At 39.0% G+C, this 22,085-nt stretch overlaps 2 protein-coding genes, 1 long non-coding RNA gene and 1 pseudogene across 3 annotated transcripts; 3 read left to right on the top strand and 1 right to left on the bottom strand.

The window, feature by feature from the left end:
* LOC109845472 (berberine bridge enzyme-like 22) lies at positions 1,955 to 4,724 on the bottom strand. Its single transcript, XM_020414717.1, has 2 exons — positions 3,534 to 4,724; positions 1,955 to 3,457 (listed from the first exon to the last, which is right to left on the bottom strand). Exons 1-2 carry the CDS (start codon positions 4,352 to 4,354, stop codon positions 2,575 to 2,577), a joined length of 1,704 nt encoding a protein of 567 aa, XP_020270306.1. The 5' UTR covers positions 4,355 to 4,724; the 3' UTR covers positions 1,955 to 2,574.
* LOC109844676 lies at positions 7,541 to 8,317 on the top strand. Its single transcript, XM_020413792.1, has 2 exons — positions 7,541 to 7,624; positions 7,676 to 8,317. Exons 1-2 carry the CDS (start codon positions 7,541 to 7,543, stop codon positions 8,315 to 8,317), a joined length of 726 nt encoding a protein of 241 aa, XP_020269381.1.
* On the top strand, positions 8,519 to 10,678 carry LOC109844675 (annotated as a pseudogene).
* LOC109844414 lies at positions 20,640 to 21,216 on the top strand. Its single transcript, XR_002248025.1, has 3 exons — positions 20,640 to 20,709; positions 20,797 to 20,910; positions 21,007 to 21,216. It is a non-coding gene; the product is annotated as an uncharacterized LOC109844414 (long non-coding RNA).

Below are 22,085 nucleotides of genomic sequence, written 5' to 3'. Positions count from 1 at the left end.
TATTCACTGAATCTGTTCTTGCTTCTAAACGAATGAAGAATCCCAAAAACCTTCACAATTTAACCAGAATCTGTGATTTGATGGTCCACGGGCTAACGCACCCCTGACGCAGGCGAAGACCCCATAAAACCAGGCGTTGATAAACAATTTCTGTGTTATTTTCTAAAGAAATTGTAACTTTTTTATTTTGTTATGTAATTCATTATAAACGACTAAAGTTTTATGGATTCCATAATGAAAACGATTTCTAACGAAAACAGATAGTATGTATAAATGATCCTTAGACCTGAGATTACCATAAAACCTTATGATAGTTAAATTGTGGTTTTGGTCTATTTTTTTAATATGACTCTCTGAGACATGTGTAGGATATTCTGGACCCAATGAGACTATTATGAAGATAATGAGTAATCAATAAGGGGTCTGTTACTCCTTGTATGAGGAGAGAATGTCCTACGCGTTCTATATAGTATTTACTCGAAAAATCTCTGGTCAGAGTAAGATGAAAATCAGAAAAGATTTTTCAGTATTCATAATTGAGTCATATACCTTAGAATTGTAAATGCATATGAATAAGTAGTGAGATTGACATTTTATCCATTCCATAACTTATTTGGGACACTGTATAGGCAAAGGATTTAATTACACAGAAACTAGTCACCGAAGGGCGTTCGGTCCTTATGATTGAAATCCTCACTATCCGTGTAGTCGTGACATGTTGCTAGACGTCAATCTCGACTTGTGGATTTATCTGGTTAAGAGTTAATTGGATAATCTCATTAAAGAGTTTAATGAGATTAATAATTAATTATATAAGTATATTAAATCCACTGCCGGTTTAGTGTGGAACCCAATGGGTCACACACAATACATGTATTTCTCGTAACCAAAATTTAATAGTTTAAATTTTGGTGGATAGTTAAATTTCGCTAGCACGAATTTGTCCATAATGATCACACTCCTTATTTCATAAGGATGTTACTGAATAAAATATATTAGTATTTATAGAAATCTAATATATATTTTTAGGTTAACAAATATCACATTGAATATGTGTTTCGGTCAAAGCGAAACCTTCCCACGTTGACACGAGATCAATCTTATGAGATAAGATTGATTCAAATTTAAGGGAGGAAAACAAACAGATTGATCTGCTTGTTGGAGACGGTTGCTCCTTTCATTGAAAAAGGGGAACATGGCAGATATGGAGTTGATCCCTCAAAGCCTGTTACAAATTTTGAGGGCCTCACACTTTAGGTAAAAAGGCTGAGTGGGTGTTTGTTTGCACGCAAGTGAAAGATGAAATGAGAAAGTTATTTTTGTTTAACAATTTAAGTGTTTGTTTACATATATGTTGTTATGAAAGTGAGATGCAAGAAAGTTGTCATATATGATTTAATGCAATTTTGACTTTCGCTAAAAAAGTGGTGAAGTCACGTGAAAGTGACAAAAAAGGTAACTAATTTAATTAAATGATTTCAATTATACTTTCTGATTAATCTTATTTTGCCACGTAATCTTCACATTGCACTTTCGATAATAATTTAATTTTTTTAAACAAACACTGTATTTCATTTGCGTGCTAATATAAATGTAAAAGTCATTTGTAAAAAAACAACTTACATATTTTAAATTCACTTTCAAATTGACAAACACCCACGCGGCTATTTAGATAGCTATCCTCTTTTACGTGTTGTTGATTTTTGATTTTGCGAAATCAATTGAAGTGAACGGCTTTCTTCCGTTCTAAATTGAAGTGCCCGAGGACAATGATCGAGAGAAAAATTTTCTATGTGACCAAGAAATCGAGAAAGAGTTTCTCGATCAGTACGAGAATATATCCTGATGTGGATATCATGGAGGGCGTGCACATGGACGGATCGACTCCGAAAAGTTCCAAGTGCGAACACGATGATTCAACACAAAGGCCGAATTAGAGTCTTTGTAGGTATGATTTGTATGATTTGATCAAACCTCTTTAGTTAGAATTTTACATTGCACCAAAGAGATCACTGGTTCGGGAATAAATTTCTAAAATATAATGCTTCTGCTGCGCACCGATCCCAATCATAAACCCTAGCCCTAATTTTAGCATTTTCCCCTCAATTTCTACCCTAAATTGATGGAATCACGGAGAAGAGAAGCGAGAATTAACCATGCCCAAGTTGGTAGTTTCTATTGCTTTTCCCTTTTTGTTCAAAATTCTGCGTGCAATTCAACCAATTTTGAAATTTCCCATTTTTACAAGATCTTTTTTGTTGAACTTTTGTATAGGTTGCTGTTAAACTTTGTATTTATTGTCGAAAGAAATTCACCTAATTTTCTAAGAAAAATCCCAAATTTAAGCTCTTTCTTTCTTTGAATACGAAATTGATGGAGCAGAGGCGCCAGAATCACAATCCCAAAAGCTCTAATTTTTATTTATTTCCCCCCTTTTCAAGATTTTTCCTACAACTCGATCAATTTTGAGCTCGCATAGTTGGAATTTCCCTTTGTGTCACCAAACATTTTTTCAAAGGCTACATAGCGCTTTAAATAAGGACATGTTTCATTTGATGACCAGATACAAAATTTTTAACTAGTACACGCATAATGTGCTCTTACTTCTTTATTCAACAATCGCATAATGGTGTCGTTCAATGAGGAAGAAAAGGCTTCCTTACTCGTATAATACAACGGTGGGATGCTCTGCTCATTCCTGAAAAAGTTCATAGGATCGACCCTCCCCTTCACAATAGCTAGCTTCTCAAAATTACCCTTGAAATACCTCTCCCCCCACTGCCGAGCTTCAAAATAGCTCGGCATCAGCCCTTCGGTCCTCCCCAAATCGATATCTTTGTAGCTGTAGTACGACATCCGCGGATTGCTTGAAACATATGGAGTCATAAAATCATACAGTTTCCTCATTGAATCCAAATGTCTCTTGCTCTCCTGTTCCTCTACCCCGGACCATCTCGTTTCATACTCAATGATGTATAAGTTTCCTTTCCTGTGAGGGAACGGGGTTGTCGATTCTGGGATCATGTCCATTATTCCTCCGAATGGTTCCATTATCAGCAATATAGTGATGTTGTCCTCTTTGAGGTTTCTAAGAGCCCTCCATATCTCTCCCCATTGTTTCTCAGTGATCGGGTTTGTCACAAAGTCCGATTTTGCCTTGAATGAACTGTTGGATGCTGGTGTTCTGTTCAGTAACGCTTCGATCCCTTTACCTGACATACCGTACATGAAGAGGGCAGATTCCAACCAGTTCATCTCTGTGAAGTCCTCAGCCTGAAGGCCAAGCTCAGGGAAGCTCGTGTCTATTGCAGAGAAGAACTGGCTTTTGTTTCCAAGGAAGAGGGAGGTGAACTGAACTTGAATGTTCACATTCCATACGGACTCACTGTCGATTACGGGTTGCACAACGGCTCGGAGATAGATACTCTCATCCAATTTAGGAGCAATGTCTTGCCACCTGCTCACATTGACAATTGCTCGTGTCAATTTAGCCTAAACATAATTAACTTCTGGGGGATCAAATTTGAACTTACCTTGTAACAAGATTAGTCGCATTCTGCCTTAAATTCCTGTAAACATTGAATGCAGTAACAACAGGAGGGACTTCAACCAGTTGAAGTTTATAAGCCAAAACGACACCGAAACTGGCTGCTCCTCCGCCCCTTACCGCCCAAAACAGATCCTCCCCCATCGCCCGCCTGTCCAAAACCACTCCACTGGTGCCCAAAATCTTGGCATCGATAACATTATCGGCAGCAGTACCAAATTTTCTCATCATTGCGCCAAATCCACCACCACTTACATGCCCACCGGCCCCAACAGTTGGACATTGCCCTGCTGGAAAACCTAGAGTACCATTACTCTTGATGAACACGTTATAGTAGACCTCACCAAGGGTTGCTCCAGCTTGAACCCAAGCTGTTCGAGTCTTGGCATCGACATCGATGCTTCTGTAGTGTGCAAGATCAACGACCACAAACGGCCGTTCTTTGTCGTCGGATACATATGACATGCCCTCATAGTCATGACCACCGCTCCTTGCGCGTAGCTGTAGGCCATACGTGCACGCACATCTGATTGTTATGCTTACGTCGTATGTAGAGTCTGCTGTGACAATTATTGAGGGCTTTTGATTGGTTTTGGAGACTAAGAAGCGCAAGTTTTGAGCAGAGGATTGGAGTACGGATTCGTAGGAGGTGGAGTTTGAAGTGTAGATGAGGTCTGGAGAGAGATGTTGTAGAAAGCAATCGATGAAGGATCTGAAGGGAGCAGGGTAAGAGGATTGCGCAAAAGATGAAGATGGTAAGAAGAGAAAGGGGAGGATGGTGAGGATTGTTGAGGTTGATATCGCCATTTTGCTTGATTAGGGGTTGTTTGATATTGTTATGGAGATTTGTACCGTGCGTTTATATTGAGATGATGAGAGTTCAACAGTTTTGACTTAATTCATACAAGTCACAGGGCTCGAATTACTTGTTTATCCTTCCATCCCCTCTCAGTTCAGCAACTATTTAATAAATTAATGTTTACTGTCACTCTTGTAATACTTTTGTTAATTAAAAAATAAAGGGAATTATTCTCTCCTTGTTAATTTGATTCCATTGGCCATGTGATGAGGTTTCTATTAATGCTTCAAGTGGGGTTGCACACAATTAGATAATAAGCTTGACCCTTGAACACCATTTTGGGACAAAGTTGAGATTGTTTAGGGCAAGTGATTAGAGTTAAAGCCTCCATTATGTTAATTTGTTTATTAATGGCCACTTGCAGGAGTTATTAAGGGAGGGGTTGTGCTCTAAGTTATCACTTAAGAAACATAAACTATTTAAGTTTTGTATTTTAACATTTAAAGCATTTGGAAGATGAATTAGATTAACACCCCCCGAACACCCTCTTCTCTCTGGCTCTGGTGAAACTGCGTTGATACCTCATGCACAGAAGAGCAATTATTTGTCATCAGAAGTCAGTGTTGGATATTATTAAACTAATGCAAGAAAAACATGGGCTGCTACAAGTTAGGTGGATGTTGAATTTTTTCAAAAGTGGTGGGCCCCACCAAAGAAAAATTTGGACGTGAGCCCCCATGCATAGTAAAATAATACACTACCATATATTTAATCTAATGCAACAGTTCTAGCGTAACGCTTATGACCGTTGCGCTAGGTGTCTATGGGGATGGTTTTGCAACGCTTTTAACCGCGATCAAAGGCTTAAGACAACGCTTTACAAAGACCGCTTCGCTAGGCCCAATAATTATGCTTTGGGCCGATTTTATAGGCAGGTCCGGGCTTTAACTGAATATGTCACCACTTAAACTAAATCTCCCCCGCCCCCTCTCTCTATCTCTCTCTCAAATCGTCACCCCTTTCTAAAAACTCTACCTCCTTTTCTAATATCCGCTCCCAAAAGATCGCCATGTCTGAAATCATCTCTAGTCGTCGATCTCATCGCTGAGCTCGTCGCCATTCTCTTCGCCGTTTTCCGATCTCATCATCTCCGATCTCAAATCTGAGTTTGTTGTCGAGCTCGTAGCTAATCTCGTCGTCGAGCTGGTGGTCTCCCAAAAGATCGTCATGGCCGAAATCATCTCTAGTCGTTGATCTTATCGCTGAACTCGTCGCCATTCTCTTCGCCATTTTCCTATCTCATCGTCTCCGATCTCAACTCCGATTTCATCATTGAGCTCGTAGCTAATCTCGTCGTCGAGCTGCTGGTCTCGTCTCCGATCTCATCTCTGATATCGTCGTCGAGCTCGAAGCTAATCCCAATATGGTCTCCAATCTTGTTCGTGTGTTCTTCCTCATCGGTCTCATCGCTATCACTCTCCTTTCGACTCTCAGGTACCTCTCCTTTCATTTCTGATTTCTACAGTTTCTTCCCCTTTCTATCTTTAAAAATCTCTTCTTCATTTTTAAGTGTTGCGGATAATCTTGATTGCTACATTAATCGATCCGTAGCTCTAGGTCGATCCCCGAGGTTAGATTCCTCAACATAAAAGCTATTTCTTCTAAAAAAATGGGATTTATTTGTTGTCTCTTGGAAGCATGTTTTATTTTACTTGTTAATTTGTGATTGTGAACTCACTGATGGATTTATTTGTTGTCTCTTGGAAGCATGTTTTATTTTACTTGTTAATTTGTGATTGTGAACTCACTGATATCTTGATGTGTGAAAATCAGAAGGCATGTTTTATTTTACTTGTTAATTTGTGATTGTGAACTCACTGATATCTTGATGTGTGAAAATCAGAAGTAATGTGTGAAACTAGTTATCTCCATTGATGATTTTTTTTGTGCAAATGAATGCGTTTATTTTTCTTTTACTGGTTTCAAGCTAATATTTTGGGTTTAATGCTCTTAGAATTTGGATGTAATTTAAAGTGGAATATAGTGAAATCATGTTATTAACAGATGTTTCGACAAAGCTACAGCTGAGGTATGAAGAGTTTCTTTCCATGTTACTAAGCCTTTCTACAATATTAGTATACAGGTATATTAGCTGACATTGATTAACTAACACAGCTTGATTAACTAACACAGCTTTTATTGGAGAAAATTCTAAGAAATATTATGTAGTGCTTGCTAATCAGAAGTTTAGATCACCTTAATCACATCTTGCTACACACTAATTACCTCTTAATTAATCAACTCAGATGACTTAACAGATGATGTCTTTCTATTTCACATGACTAATGAAATAAGTTGCAGAATACTTCCACAACTGTTATTAGTGGTTGTGGTTGAAGTTTCACCAATGCCTATTTCATTGTTGTGATATAAATGGCTCTATAGGCTTACATCAGGTTCGTGTCCGCAATGATCAGATACTATATTGGATCTTCGAAATGCAAATTTCCTCTTGATTCATACAAAATAACAATAAGGATTACAACAAAAGACATGGAGAAACATACATTAGACCTGAAAATTGCTCCATTTGCATTCTCTTCGTTGAGTTTGATAGCGTAAAAATCATGCCAATGACAAGCAGAATAAAACTTATGAAAGCATTAAACACTTTATTATTTTATTAGTGCATTGTATTTTCCCAAATGCTATAAACAGACCTCAAATCCTTAAGGAAAATTCATTCAAAAAACAACAATCGATATATATAGATATAGATTGTAAAATAGCTGGTGCTTATAGGAACTTTGCCTTGACCGAAAGGTCTGATAGATCGAGGAGATATTTGCATGCTAGATCGAGGAGATCTTTTGCCTGATAGGTCAAGGAGGTCTTTGCCTAATAGATCGAGGAGATCTTTACCTGATAGATCGAGGAGATCTTGATAGTACTGGGTTGGTGCACACCAGAGTACTGGACTGTTGTTCCTGGAAGCAATTTGGCCTTGTGATCTTTGTACCGAAGTAGGCCAAATAATACTTTAAGCATATCGTTTACAAACGCACAGCAGCTGAGTTGGAAAATTTTAAATTACTATACTTCACTTTTCTATTCAGTTTTTGTTGTTATATATATGTATTATTCCGGATTTAACCACATGCGCCAACAATCTTAAAGTATTATTCTAATCTATCATGGATCATGCAAGGATTTTTGAAGTGAACTATCTTAAGTTAAAGAACTTTGACGGATCCAACTTCAACTCATGGCTTCGAAAAGTGATTTTTGAGATGCCACTCCTAAAAATCTACTATGTGGTTTCTGAGGAGAAATCCGACTCTGAAGAAGACTCTGAAGCTGAAGGCTCTTGGGCTAGAGATGATCACTTCTGTAGGAGTTATCTCCTTAACTTTCTGGCCGATCATCTAGCAGATGCTTACACTAACAAGCCCTCTGTAAAGGAAATCTGGAATACTCTGGAGGACCAGTACAAGGATGAGGAGAAGCTGTCCAAATCTCACCTCATTGATAAGTTTCTAGACTTGAAGTTTGAAGATGACACTGAGGTTTTGCCTCAAGTTAAAGAGTTTGAAAAGCTTGTTATGAAGCTGAAGGATGAAAAGATCAATCTTTGTCAAACTTTCATCTCTGGTGCAATTGTCAACAAGCTTCCTCCATCTTGGATATCATTCTCCACTGACATTCGGACAAGGAAAAGACATGTGACTCTATCTGATATGAAGAGGTTCATTCGGATCGAGGACGAGACTCGAACTCACACGAAGACTGAGCTCATTGCTAAGCAGAAGGCGTCTGCTAACATGGTGGCTGCTAACTCTGAAAAGAGTAATAATTCATATTTCAAGAAGAAGAAGTCTTTTAACAGAAAGAAGAACCAGAATTCGAAGAACCTGAACATTCAGAAGGAGTTCAAGAAGAGCGGCAAATGTTTCAACTGTGGGAATCGATGACATTTTGCCAAAGACTGCAAAGCACCAAAGAAGAAAACAACGCACAATGTCAATCAAGTTGATGATTATGTGGCTATGCTCTTTCAGGTAACAACTCCAAGCAACATCTCTAGTTGGTGATTAGATACGGGTGCTACTTGTCATGTATGGTCCAATAGAGATATGCTCTCTTCTTATGTTGCTATCAAAGAGAACGTATTAATGGATGATCATTCTGTGGTTCCTGTTCTTGGAACTGGGACTATGGTGCTGACTCTTTCTTCAGGGAAGACTTTCACATTGAAGGATGTGAAACACGTTTCCTCAATTACCAAAAACTTAGTCTCTGAAAACATGTTGTGTGATACAAGCATGAGGCTGAATTTCCTAGGAGGAAAGATTGTGTTATCCTTTACAAAAATATATTTTGGCAATGCATATCGTACTGATGGCATGTATAAAATTAGTATGCGTGCACGTTGTAAATGAAGTATCCTCTTCTTCTTACTCCTCTGTGTTATGAGACAATAGGCTGGGACATGTAAACTATAGAAAACTATCCAGCATGGAGAAGCTAGGATTACTTTCAAAATATGGGGGTAATAAACCTGAGAAGTGTGAAGTTTGAGCGCAAGCAAAGCTAACGAGGAAGCCATTTTCAAGTGTCACGAGGAGCACCAACCTATTGGATCTGATTCATTCAGATACTTGTAACTTCAAGAGCTTCGTCACTCGTGGCGGAAAGAAGTACTTCATCACTTTCATTGACGACCATTCTCGTTTCTGTCATGTTTACCTGCTGAAATCTAAAGAAGAAGCCTTCAGCAAATTTGTCGAGTTTCGGACTCGAGTGGAGAAGCAGCTTGGACTGCAGGTGAAAAGACTCAGGAGAGACAGAGGAGGAGAGTACTGATCTAAGGAATCGGAAGCATACTTCAAGGAGCATGGAATCATTGTTGAAACTACTGCTCCGTATTCTCAACTAGCGAATACTTACCCAACCTTGATCGCATCACCAACTAGCGAATCACATGTTCAGCATGCTATTACATGCGCGAAGAAGCATAGTATCCACATGAGAGTTCGTAGCGGTGGCCACGATTACGAGGGCCTATCCTATTCATCTACTTTAGGCCCTTTCATCCTCCTCGATCTCTTTAATCTTCGATCAATCGGCATCGATGTAACTAGCAACACGGCGTGGGTCCAGTCAGGTGCGACCCTAGGTGAATTGTACCATGCAATATCTGAAAAGGCAGGGCCTAATGTCGCATTCCCCGCGGGGGTGTGCCCAACGGTGGGAATCGGCGGTCATCTGAGTGGTGGGGTCCTCGGAACCCTAGTCATGGCATTCAGGCTGGCAGCCGATCAGGTTGTTGATGCGACTTGTGAACATTAATGGTGAGATTCAAAACAGGAAGTCGATGGGCGAGGATCTATTTTGGGCTATTAAAGGAGGCAGTTGTTGTTTCGGTATCATTTTATCATTTAAGGTCACGTTGGTGCAAGTTCCTCCTAACGTTATGGTTTTTAGTGCGAGCAGAACACTGAATCAGGGTGCAACTAAGCTAGTTACGAAGTGGCAAAATGTCGCTTACGATCTTGACGGCAGGCTCTTCATCAGGATCGTACTCGTGCCCGATGAAGACGAGAAGGGAAACAAAACAGTGAAGGCCACCTTCAATTCCTTGTTCCTCGGTTCGAAAGCCGAGTTGCTTCCCTTGATGGGAGTCAGTTTCCCGGAACTCGGGTTGCGCGAGGAGGACTGTGCCGAAATGAGTTGGATCAAGAGCGTACTGTACTTTTTAGGCTACTTGTCAGGGGGAAAGAATGAGAGCGTCCTCACGGAGAGGGGAGTTGCCGACCCTTTCATCACTCCGTTCAAGGCGAAGTCGGATTTCGTCAGGAATCTAGTTTCCGAACAAGGGTAGGAGAAGATGTGGAAGTGGTTTTCCGAGGAAAATGAGTTCTTGATCGTGATACTCGACCCTTTCAGAGGCCGGATGGACGAGATTTTGGAATCTGAGACTCCTTTTCTACATAGAAACGGGAGTTTGTACAACTTTGCAGTACATGGTGAAGTGGGGTGTTGCCGAAGGAAGTGAGCTCACGGGTAAGCATTTGAGTGGGATGGAGAGATTCTATGAGTTCATGGCTCCCTACGTTTCAAAAAATCCTAGAGCTACTTATTATAACTATAGAGATTTGGATTTGGGGAGGAATGAAGAGGGGGCGAATAGTTATTTGACGGCAAATGTTTGGGGGAGGAGATATTTTAAGGATAATTTTAGGAGGTTGGCTGAGGTGAAGTCCGAAGTTGATCCTGATAACTTTTTTAGGAATGAGCAAAGTGTACCTCCCCTCTTTCACTCTGGTAAATGAGTTAAAAAAACTCTTTTGCTATCCTTATTGCCTATGACTACTCACAGGATGGTTAAAATGTTGGGTTATTTGCATATATACCTCTTCAATCATGGGTATTTGCAAAACCACCCTCCATATTAGTTATTTGACGGCAAATAGTTATCAAGACGCTGGTGAAGAGTCGATGCTCACCATTTTGACACTAAAACATCACTGTACCTTTTTCTTGAATGTCCACGACAGAGCCATCGCCGAACTTGACTTTACCAGTTATAGCCTCATCGATTTCTGAGAACCATTTCTTGCAACCCGTCATGTGATTGCTTGTTCCGGTGTCGAGAAACCAAACAGTATTCTCGTGCACCACCTCTTCTTCTCCGTCTAGTTTTGGCTTCACCTTCTCCTCATAGAGCATTACTCCCTCTGTCACCAGCGGTGCATGGTTCTCATTCTCACAGACTTCTATCGCCAAAAGAGCTGGTTCATCATCGTCCTCTTGCGCCTCCACAAAGTGAACCTTTTCATCCTTTTCTTTAGTTCGACATTCCGAAGCAAAGTGCTCAAAGTTTTGACAATTGTAGCACTTCACCTTGGTCTTGTTGAACTTTCTCTCGTGATGATTGGACTCGTTCCCTCGACCACCTCGACTGTGTCCACGACCATAACTGCAGCCACACCCACGTCCGCGGTCGCGTCCACCACCAGCTCCTCGTCCTTTAAATGAACTTGACGAGCTCTCTCTGTCTCCTTTTGCTTCTTTCGCCTTCCACTTCGCTCTCGTCAACAGGACTTGCTCTTCCTTATTGTCACCGAAGCCCCGCAGTCGTTCTTCATGGGTCTTAAGTGATCCGATAACCTCCTCCACTGTCATCATCTTGAGGTTGTCGAACTGCTCAATGGTCGACGTGATCTGAAGAAACTTGGAAGGGACAACGCGAAGAAGCTTCTTGACGACATAGGCCTCATCCACCTTGTCACCTAATGCACGGATCTTGTTGACAATGGTGGTCAACTTTGCGGCAAAATCATCGACCGTCTACGCTTCATGCATGCGAAGACCTTCAAACTCGCTCCTCAGAGTCTGGATTTTTGCCTCCTTGACGCGCTCAGCGCCCATGTGCATTGTCTTCAACATCTCCCACGCCTCCTTGGTCGTCTCCTTCTCAGCTAACACAAGGAGTGTCTCCTCGCTGATGGCTTGATAGATGACAGCAAGGGCCATCTGATCATTCTGCGTCTCTACCTCATCGTTGGGGTCAGTGGGCTTAATGGCATCTCATACGCCTTGCGCACGCATGTACACCTTCATCTTGAGCGCCCACGCCGAGTAGTTGCTCTTCGTGAGCAACGGGTACTGGAGGGAAACTATCTCGTCTCTTCCTGAAGTCTTCAACATCACCGCGTTATTGACGATGCATCTGCCGGCATGATCTTTGGCATCCACTCCTAACCTCGCTCTGATACCAAATGTTGGATCAAATCTCATCACTGTGAATGCATACACACACACGTTTGAGGAAGAAATAAACAAACTTATTATATTGAAGAGCTTAAAAAAACTACACAAATCTAACTGATATTTATAACCAATTACAGGTTTGTTATGATCCGAAACTCAAGCCACGCCTGCCCAAGACTCGTTCCACTAACACAAAATTTACGGAATATAACTAACTAACTAACTAACTAAGCGCAGAAATCAAACTCAAAATGATTAACTCAACAATAGTTAAACATTCCACAGAGCGACAGTCCACAGAGCCTCTCAAAGGCTGGCCGCAGCCTCAGACTGTTCGAGGCAGAGCGACAGTCCACATAGCGCCAGAATGCTTTAGTAGGTGTATACGGAAGCAAAACCATGCATCTTTATTTTGAATTGTACATAAAATATTAAACTTTTGGCCGAAACGTGTAACATCTAAGAATAAATTGCTGTCTTTTATTTATAACTTTGAAACGATAAAAAAAACGTGCTACGCTTTATTTGACGCTTACTTTCAATTGGGGGATTATGTAGGGCTTTAGGTGAACTCTACATTAGCCATCTCATCAAAAAATGTCTCTCCAACTATCTATCTTTAAAATTCCATTTTTAAACAAGCAACTTTGAAATTTCCCAAAAAAAATATTTATCATTGGAAAATAAAACATTTTCATATCCATGCTAAATTATACAGTAAGTACAAATTTGAATCCTCCCTGTTGTAAAATATAGTGAGGAATGGTGATTCATTGTTGTGACAACTGCTAATTGTCTATTTAATAATTGTGATTAATCTTGAGTTAAAAGAATAAAAATAAGTGCAGATCACATGGAATATACTCAAAATGAATTATAATCGTCAAATAAACAATAGACGGTCATGATTTAAAACGCGGACTCTTCATTATTTTTCGCTGATAGATTTTTATAAAATTGTAGACGTACATGGCTTATCATTTTACGTACCCCATGGCTCATCACAGGCCCATATTTCTCTCCTAATATGTAGTTTGCTGCTCTGTTGTGCGCAGCGAAAATTTAGACAGAGTTTCTGGTGCACAATAAGAGAGAAAGATCAATAAGAATTCATGTCTCACCAAGTAAATAAGAATTTGAAGCGAATATCTCAACAATGTAAGATATCAGCTCTTCCTCTCATCAGTTCTAGGACTGACTTGTCGAGGGATCGTAAAAACTATTACAATGGTCACAAACACAAACAAACCAATTTTTACGTGGTTCGGCAAACTGCCTACGTTCATGGGGCAAAGAGGGGGGATCTACTATTAGAGAGAAAAAGAATATAAATAGATTTACAACTCTCACAATCTAAACCCTCAAATAGGCTCCTTGCTTTTCTTCTCAAGAAAAGGTCATGATAATCACATTTTATTATAATTTTATACCCTAATTATCTATTTTTTATGAATAAATATACCACTAATCATTGTTTTTATCTTTTAATTACAGGTTAATGAAGAATAAATCTCAAACTCACATCTCTCAACAAAGGCCCCTTGATTTAACACCAAAGCCCAAAGCTAAAAACAAAAGAATGAAGCCCATGAAGCCAAATAATTTCTTTTAATATTTAATGAAGCATTAAAGCCCAAAATGTTAAGAAAATGTCCAAAAGTCTAAGCCCAAAAGCCCAAGAAAAATAAATATACCATCAAGGAACAAATGAAGAAGTTTTGTGAAAAAGGAAACAAATCATGCAATCTGGATATCTCGGTAATATTTGGTATTTTGGCCATATCTCTCTCGTATCAACTCGGAATTGGCTGAATAAACATTCTATGGAAAGCTAAGAACGAGATCTATAACTTTTGTATTTATGACATCTCTAAAATCGGAACATGTCATGGACAAATATTCGTACAAAGAAGCACGATCTGAATTTCTGTGCTGGAGAAGTAATTATGGGAAGAATTTGAAGGTTAATGAAGAATAAAGCTCAAGATCTCTTCTTTCAGCAAAAGACCATTGAATTAGTGAAGAAAACAAGCAAAAGGCCTAAGAATTCAAGCTCAAAAGCTCAAAGGCTAAAAATGATTCCTTAGGGCTTAAGTCTTCATCCAAGAGCTCTCATTCATTATTGTTTACTATAAATAGGGGTAGAGAGTGAGAGATTGAGGGTGTGAAAATTTTTGTAACTCTTTTTGGAGAGGAGGGCTACTCTTAATTGAGAAGGCCTTCTAAAATTGTAACTTTTGTTGTAATTAATAATAATAATTTTTTCACCACTTTAAATTTTTCTCTTCTTCTCTTTGTTGGATGATGAAGATGAAGATGAAGATGGAGAATTATTTGAAGGTTTGCATTTCTTTTCTTTTTCTCTTTTATTGCTTATTAGTTTAGATTTATTTCTATGCTTGTAGTTAGATTTTATTTTCTTGTTAAATAGCCAAGAGGCTAGAACCCTCTTGCCTTAGATTTATTTCATGCTTATAGAGTAGATTTATTTTCTTGCATTTAATTCTTGCAATTTTATTTTGTAGTTTAGATTTTGCAATTTATTTTGTAGTTAGATTTTAATTTCTTATACTATTCACCTTGAGGCTAGAACCCTCTTGGGTTTAGTTTTTCTTTTTGTTTATTTTTATTTTGTTTGATTCGCCTTTAGGCTAGAACCCTCTAGGGAATCACCCTTTTCTACAATCTCTCCACAATCATATTCACTCACTAATCTTATTTGTCACGCACACAACATAAGAACCGGTTTTATATTTTCTCCTACAAAAACACCTTCCTTGTGGGATCGATATCTTTATACTATAACTTGACACGGTTGTGCACTTGCAACCTTTCTGGTACATGTTTATGCCGCATCAGGTCAGCCTTCAAATACTTTTTCTCTCTTCACGAAGCCATAAGACTTTTCCTTGTTGCAGCCGCTATTTTTCTTCCCCCTCACTTTTGCTCTCTGCCAGCGCCGCCAAAGAAAGAAAAGCCGACTGCACAACAGCCGCAAAAAATCTTGCACCCTTTTTCTCCTCCTGCACCAAACTGCACAAAACCCTAGGAAGAGTATTTATAGGGTTCGATTCGTGGGCTTGCAAATCTCACGCGAAGATCTCCTCATGCGGATTTTCTCAACATTGTGGCCCCCACATAATGAAACTGCGTTCGTGAACGCGTTTACACACGTGATTGCTTCATTCACGTGGTGGTGGGCCCCCTCACGTTAACAATTCTCCACCTCGGTGAAGTTTTCCCAAAACTGAGCCGACACCAACCAAACAAATATCCCACTTGTTACGTCCAATACGAAGTAAAACGATTCACGACAACGGACTCAATCCACAACAAGTCGAGAACCCAAATGAGAATGCAAACACTCTCCAAATATCGGTATTAACTCATCAAATCGGCTGCATCATAAAGACTGCCTACATATCCTCTTGCCCAAGGAATCAAGCCTTACGTAGTTCACCCAAATGACCGTGAACGACCTCAATCAAATAGAAGAGTTCGCAACCCTTCTCCAATATCATCAACTCTGCGGCTGATTGCACCTCCAATGGCCTCAAACACCTCCACCTGAGGTGAACCAATGGTCGTATCCAAGCTACATCCACCAGCTGCACTCGGATCTATCAACTCATCATCTGCATCCGAATCCAAATGACTCCCACGCTGTGTCACCTCAGCTAGAATCCCAACCAATACAGAATGACCTGGAGTATATGGAAAAATCCCCACCTAATGTGGAGTAGCATCAATCTCCACCTGCTGTGATATAACTAAGGTCTGTCCAAAACTCTCCACCTGCTGAGAGTCAATTGACTTTCTCATTGAAGCCTCATCCAAAGTGACATAATCAGACCTATCTTCTAATAGAGTTTTACCTCCAATCATAGCAGTTGACAACTCTTTAATAGGATGACCCAAATATATCGAACCTTCAGTCCAGAAACTCTTCTGCAGACCATTGCTCGACCACAAACATCGATCCTCCTCCAACAAGGCATGGTTCTCCAAATTTGCCATCCTATCTGATTGCCTTAAGATTTCCTTTCCAACAAAGTGTCTCGAAATACCGTGAGCTCGGCTCCAATACAGAAACAGGTCCATCTTGTACCTCCCATCAAAATCAAAATGAAGCACCTTCACCTTTCTGTCCATCTTACACTTCTTCAAACTGTTAGAGACTACTAGGACTTTCTCTAATGGGGATTTGATTGTAACCCAAACTCGTCTAGAACAGCCACCAACAAAGGAAATCAAATTTCTATTACCTCCCAATGATGCCCCCTTGGAAGGCCCCCAAACATCCATGTGAACTCCTCCAGAATGACCCTTAGCATGGTGAATAGAGGTGTCAAACTTTACCTCGGTCTTCTTGCTCACATCAACATGTTCACTGGACTTCAAACTGTAGGTTTTCATACCCTCTTTCAATCTATGCGAGAAATCAATACTGGAATGGCCAAGCCCCAAATATCACAGTCTAGTCGAATCAATAGAAGTCGCCAGTTCTCCACCTACCACTATACCTCCAGTCAAGTAATACAGGTTATTCCTCCTGACATCCTTCATCACAATCTAAGAATCTTCCATAATCTTGAGAACCATGTCCTCAATTCGAACATTCAGACCCTCTCAAACCAAAGCTCCAATCGAGATCAAGTTCTTTCTCAAAGAAGGAACATATCTCACATCATTTAACTCCTTAACAGTCCCGTCAAACATTTTAATGCGAATTCTTCCTATCCCAAGGATCTGACATGCATGGTTATCAGCCATGTACACCACACCACTATCCACCAGCTTCTCAAAACTGGAGAACCATTCCCTTCTAGGGCACACATGATAGGTCGCATCACTATCCAACATCCATTCAGATTCCTCCGAATAGCTATCTGTAGGACTGATAGAAAGCGAATAAATAGAAGAGTCAGAAATATTACCATTCGATACGATATTTGTTTCTGATGATGGTTGCTTCCTTTTTCCCTTCTGCTTATTTTTCATCCATTCGTCGAGCTTTGGGCAGTCTTTCTTCCAATGACCATTTTCCTTGCACCAAGCACACTGATCTTTTCCAATTGTAGGATGTCCTACTCTAGACTGTGACTTTCAATTCTTTCGGTTTGGACCCTTCCCTCTTGCGGTCAACGCCTCTGCTACCGGCTTAACTGAAGCCTCATTATCCTTCTTTCGAAACTGATAATTCACAAGTGCAGAAGTGACCTCACTATACGAAAGAGATGCCTTCCTATTAATCAAAGTAAGGACGAAGGTCCACTAGTAGAAAATCACATATTCTAGACGGAATTTTTCCCGTCTAGAATGTATTAAATTAGACGGAAATTTTTCGTCTAGAATATTCCGTCTAGAATAAAATATTCTAGATGGAAAATTCCGTCTAGAATGGTATCCTAGATGGTTTCTTTATTTTTTATTTTTTTTAAATAACCAGTTATTCTAGACGAAAATTTCCGTCTAGGATAATCATTCTAGTTGAAAATTTCCGTCTAGAATAACTGACCATTTAAGAAAAAAATTAACCCGTTAAAAAATTAACCATCCTCATTTTCCCCCCAAAATGGAAATTTTTATCCCAAAATCAGCCTCATCCCCCCAAATCCTCAACCTCACACCCCGGCCCCTCCCTCCCCCTCTACTCCCTCTCCCTCCAAGGCCAGGTCGCCGACAATCTCCCGCCACCGGAGGCGACCGCGAAGCTCCTCCTCTCGACCTCGAGCTCAAAGCTCCGCCTCTACGGCGCCGACCCCGCCATCCTCAAATCCCTCACCACAGTGGCGGATCCACAACCTCTCGTGTGGTGGTTCGAAATTAACGCTAGTTTTTTTTCCAAATACTACTAAGGAAAGCATAAAAATAATAAACAAATAATAATAAAGAGAAAATAGGAGAAAGTAGAAATGTAAAGAGAAAATAAGGATTATAGGAGAAATTAGAAACATAAAGAGGCTGTAGGAGGTTTTGAACCTTTGACCTCTTTGAAGGTAAGCTAATGCTTATACCACTAGGCTACAAATTACATTTGTTCACAAACTAACATATATGATATATATACTATTTCAAAATCTGAGGTGGTTCAAATGAACCACTTTGAACAAGAACAGGTCCGCCACTGCCTCGCCAGCACCAACATCTCTGGCGGAGAGGGTTTCGGTTCCCTCCATCAGATGTCGATCAGCGGAGATGGCAGCGCCGACGTTGATGCTGTTTGTGTGGTGTGTGGGAGAGCAGGGTCCAAGAAGTGCTCGAGGTGCAATAGCGTTCGGTACTGGTAGGAATTTCATGATCCCTTGAATTGTTAATGTATTATTTAATTAGAAACCTTAATGTGCTAAATTGGAGCCGTAAAGCTGACTTTTTGAAGTTAATTTTGTTATTTTTATCATCCTGCGTAAGGAAACTAGTTTCTTTTTGAAAATATTGTCGGTTGCTTATGTCTGCTAGGGAATTAAGGAATAATTAGCGGAATAGAATAAATTAATAGAGGAATATGTTTGTTATTACAGACTATTAAGTTGCTTAGCACCTCGGATTATTGCAATTATGTGTTTGGACATCTAAAGATGCTATTTTGTTATGAAGACTTGTGCTCTATAGTTAGAAACCCCTGAACTCTGACTGTGATGAATAAACAATGAACACGGACAAGTAGATCATAGTTTTATATTCGAGAGATTTAGTCGGTATGCTGCTTATTTAATTACTTCTTTTCCCAAACCTGGATCTATGGGTATAGTTTATTGTGATTGTGTCGGCAAATTTTAGAACCTATTTATCCACAAATGTATCCACAAATTTTCTGATTTCACAATGCAAAGTTTGCAAAGTTATCAATTGGTAAGCTGGTGATGTAAACCATTTCTCTATTTTAATCTCTCAGAAGTACATAAGCAGCATGCTTTTATGAAGATGATTTGATCTATGTTAACCACACTGACTATCAACTCATAGACATATTTGAGGACGACTTTGTAAGTCTTCTTACAGTTGTTTTTACTCGGTTTTTTGGCATCCATCAGTAGCATGTTGCCTAGGGATTAACATCGGAGTTTGCTTTCTTTCTTGTAGGTGAGTCGTTTGACTGAAAATAAAAAGAGCAAAGATGACTTGAGGCTTCCCACTGATTACAATCTCCTTACTCAGGTAAATACCTGTTCTTTTTGTTTGTGATTGAGTAACTATAATGAATAAGGCCATAAAAGTCAGTTGATGTACGTTTTCAGTATAATTAATATATATGTTCCTTTCAAATGGTATTCCATAGTTGACATCAATATGCCTGGAGGTGGAAAAATATAGAGGTAAAGTAACATAATATAGTAGCTGAAATAGTGTAGACTCAAGCCATAATTTACATACTTTAACATTGTTTGTTTAGTGAGCTAAGAGATATGATAAAAGAAGTATCTTAAACACTGCCAATTTGAAGATATACTTCAAACTATGTAGTTTGAAATATTGTTGCTCTCAAAATATGGTTTCAGAGTACTATTTTCAGGTCAATTGTGGTGGGATATTCTCCTTTGAAGCTCTCAAAATATGCCTAGAGTCAGGTCAATTGTGGTGGGATATTCTCCTTTGAAGCTCTCAAAATATGCCTAGAGGTAATTAGTTTTTAGCTTTTTGGTTTGCACTTTGTAGTTCTAATCAATGTTTTGAGGTTTTGAAAATTGGGTTTGGTTGTTATAGCTGATAACCCAGACGATTTCAAATGCGAGACATATGTCCAAAAGAAAGATTTTAGATAATTTATCGAATTGATGTAGAAGTCTGCATTGTAGGGTTGGTGCCTGTTATAACTCATAAAGTTTTACTAGATCTTTCTCTTACCTTGTCCTTTTTTGCACCATGGTGTATTGCATGTGCACATCCAGGTATTCATATGTATTTTGGTTTATCATATATGTACATGTAACGATACAGCATACGACATATGTATGGTGTATTATTGTTTTTAATCCATGTTATTGGGTTTTTTCCCTGTAGGAGATGTATAGGAAGGTTGGTTCTCAATTTCGGGAAGAACTGCAGCGGCGACATTTTCCTTCATCAATGGTAAAACCTCAAATTGTTCCAAATTTAAAATGTTTTTTTAGGACAAGTGGACCACCAAGTTCTGTGGTGAAGATGCTTATGTTTACAACTCTTATGGCCTATCCTCATTGAGAGATTTGGATGTCTTAGCATTTGTATTGTTCAATTATTTATTTTTATTAAAGATAAAATTGATATAAATCTATTTAAAAAAAGTTGTTAATATTTCATGTTTATTTATGTTTATTTATTAATTATCGTTTGTGTTTCTCTCTTGTAGGTCGTTGCCTATGATTTCGGTATCAAACATAATATCTTAAGGTCCCTGGCATCTTACGGATGCAAAATCACACTTGTGCCATCAACATGGCCTTCTGCAGAAGCACTCAAGGTGAAATTTGATGGCATTCGTTTGTTCTTTGATCTTGGAGAGTTGCCTTGGCATATCCAGTGTCTCCTTTGGCAAGATAGAATGAGCTTCATAAACAAACAATTCAGACATTTTTTAGGTTCTGGAAATGCAAATGGTCCTGGAATTCAGGTAGTGTAAACCAACTTTCAAGTTATATATGCCATTTAACTTATTCACACATGATTGTTGTGTAATCTAGTGTTTATCCTTTTTAAGGCTCTGATGCAAGCCATTGAGCATGAACTTGAAGTTACATTACATTGCGAGTGCATGAAGTGCGTTCAGAGTATGAGCGTCAATTGCAAGAGTAAGGCTCCTTGAAATCATGAGGTTGGTACTTCATCTTTCAATTCCTCCCATTTAATCATATAAATTCTATGCACTTTAGTTTTTATTACTTCATCCAATTTTATGCCTCTCTTATAGTGACACTCCTCAAACTATGTCTCCAAGTGCGAGAAATTCAAGAATCGTTGCCTTGGAAAATATGCTGGCGACTTCATCTAGTTCCCTTGTATCTATGGCATCACAATTATCAGAAGCTGAGGAGCATGAGCGTGTATTTGGTGGGCGTGGTCGTTGGAATCAAGTCCGTTCAATTGTAGAAGCAAAAAATTTGATGAATTATTTGTTCAACTTAGCTTCCTCTTCAAGGTAGTGACCAATGTGAACAATGTTCTGACAGCTAAAGTTCATATTTCTATGTAGTCTTAGTTATTTCTTATTAAATCCCTCCTGCATGTAAACTTTTGGTATTAATATTTACTGCACATTAGTTTTGATCGGTCTTTATCTTGAAAAGTCATAAACATGGAAGGAAACACTATTTTGGTGAATGTATTATTTAGTCATAAACATGGAAGGAAACACTATTTTGGTGAATGTATTATTTGAATATAATGGGATTTGATATTGGAATATAATTAGATTGTGTTGGATTTGAATATAATGGGATTTGATATTGGAATATAATTAGATTGTGTTGGATATGAATATAATTTTTTGTTCAATATTGTGTACATGCACCCAAATCAGGTTCTGCCAAAAAAAAAACTACTGTAGCATGACATTCTAGACGGAAATTCCATCTAGGATGCACAAATTCCGTCTAGGATGCCTTTTTTAAAAATAAAAAATAAAAAAAATAAAAAACATCAATTTCCGTATAGAATGAGTATTCTAGATGGAAATTTTCGTCTAGAATACTCATTCTAGACGGAAAATTTTTCCGTCTAGGATGTAGTATTCTAAATGAAAATTCCGTCTAGAATAATCTGTCTAGAATATTGTATTCTAGACGGTTTTAAATTCCGTCTAGAATATTCCGTCTAGGATGTATTCTAGATGGAATTTCCGTCTAGAATATTACATCCTAGACGGAAACTTCCTAGAAGGGTATTCTAGACGGAATTCCGTCTAGGATATGCATCCTAGACGGAATTCTGTGTATCCTAGACGGAATTTTCCGTCTAGGATGCCTAATTTTTTAGCAGTGGTCTCATATT

This window comes from Asparagus officinalis, chromosome 6 (assembly GCF_001876935.1).
Source record: "Asparagus officinalis chromosome 6, Aspof.V1, whole genome shotgun sequence".
Classification (NCBI taxonomy): domain Eukaryota; kingdom Viridiplantae; phylum Streptophyta; class Magnoliopsida; order Asparagales; family Asparagaceae; genus Asparagus; species Asparagus officinalis.
Note: the sequence above shows the minus strand (reverse complement) of the source record. Positions and strands in the feature narration are given on the sequence as shown.

Bases quoted from the DNA above. Each gene is read 5' to 3' on its own strand.
- LOC109845472 (XM_020414717.1), bottom strand. From the start codon at position 4,354: ATGGCGATATCAACCTCAACAATCCTCACCATCCTCCCCTTTCTCTTC. The intron at 3,458-3,533 runs GTAAGTTCAAAT...CAATGTGAGCAG, and splicing joins GCGACTAATCTTGTTACAAG to GTGGCAAGACATTGCTCCTA.
- LOC109844676 (XM_020413792.1), top strand. From the start codon at position 7,541: ATGGATCATGCAAGGATTTTTGAAGTGAACTATCTTAAGTTAAAGAAC. The intron at 7,625-7,675 runs GTGATTTTTGAG...GTTTCTGAGGAG, and splicing joins TCAACTCATGGCTTCGAAAA to AAATCCGACTCTGAAGAAGA.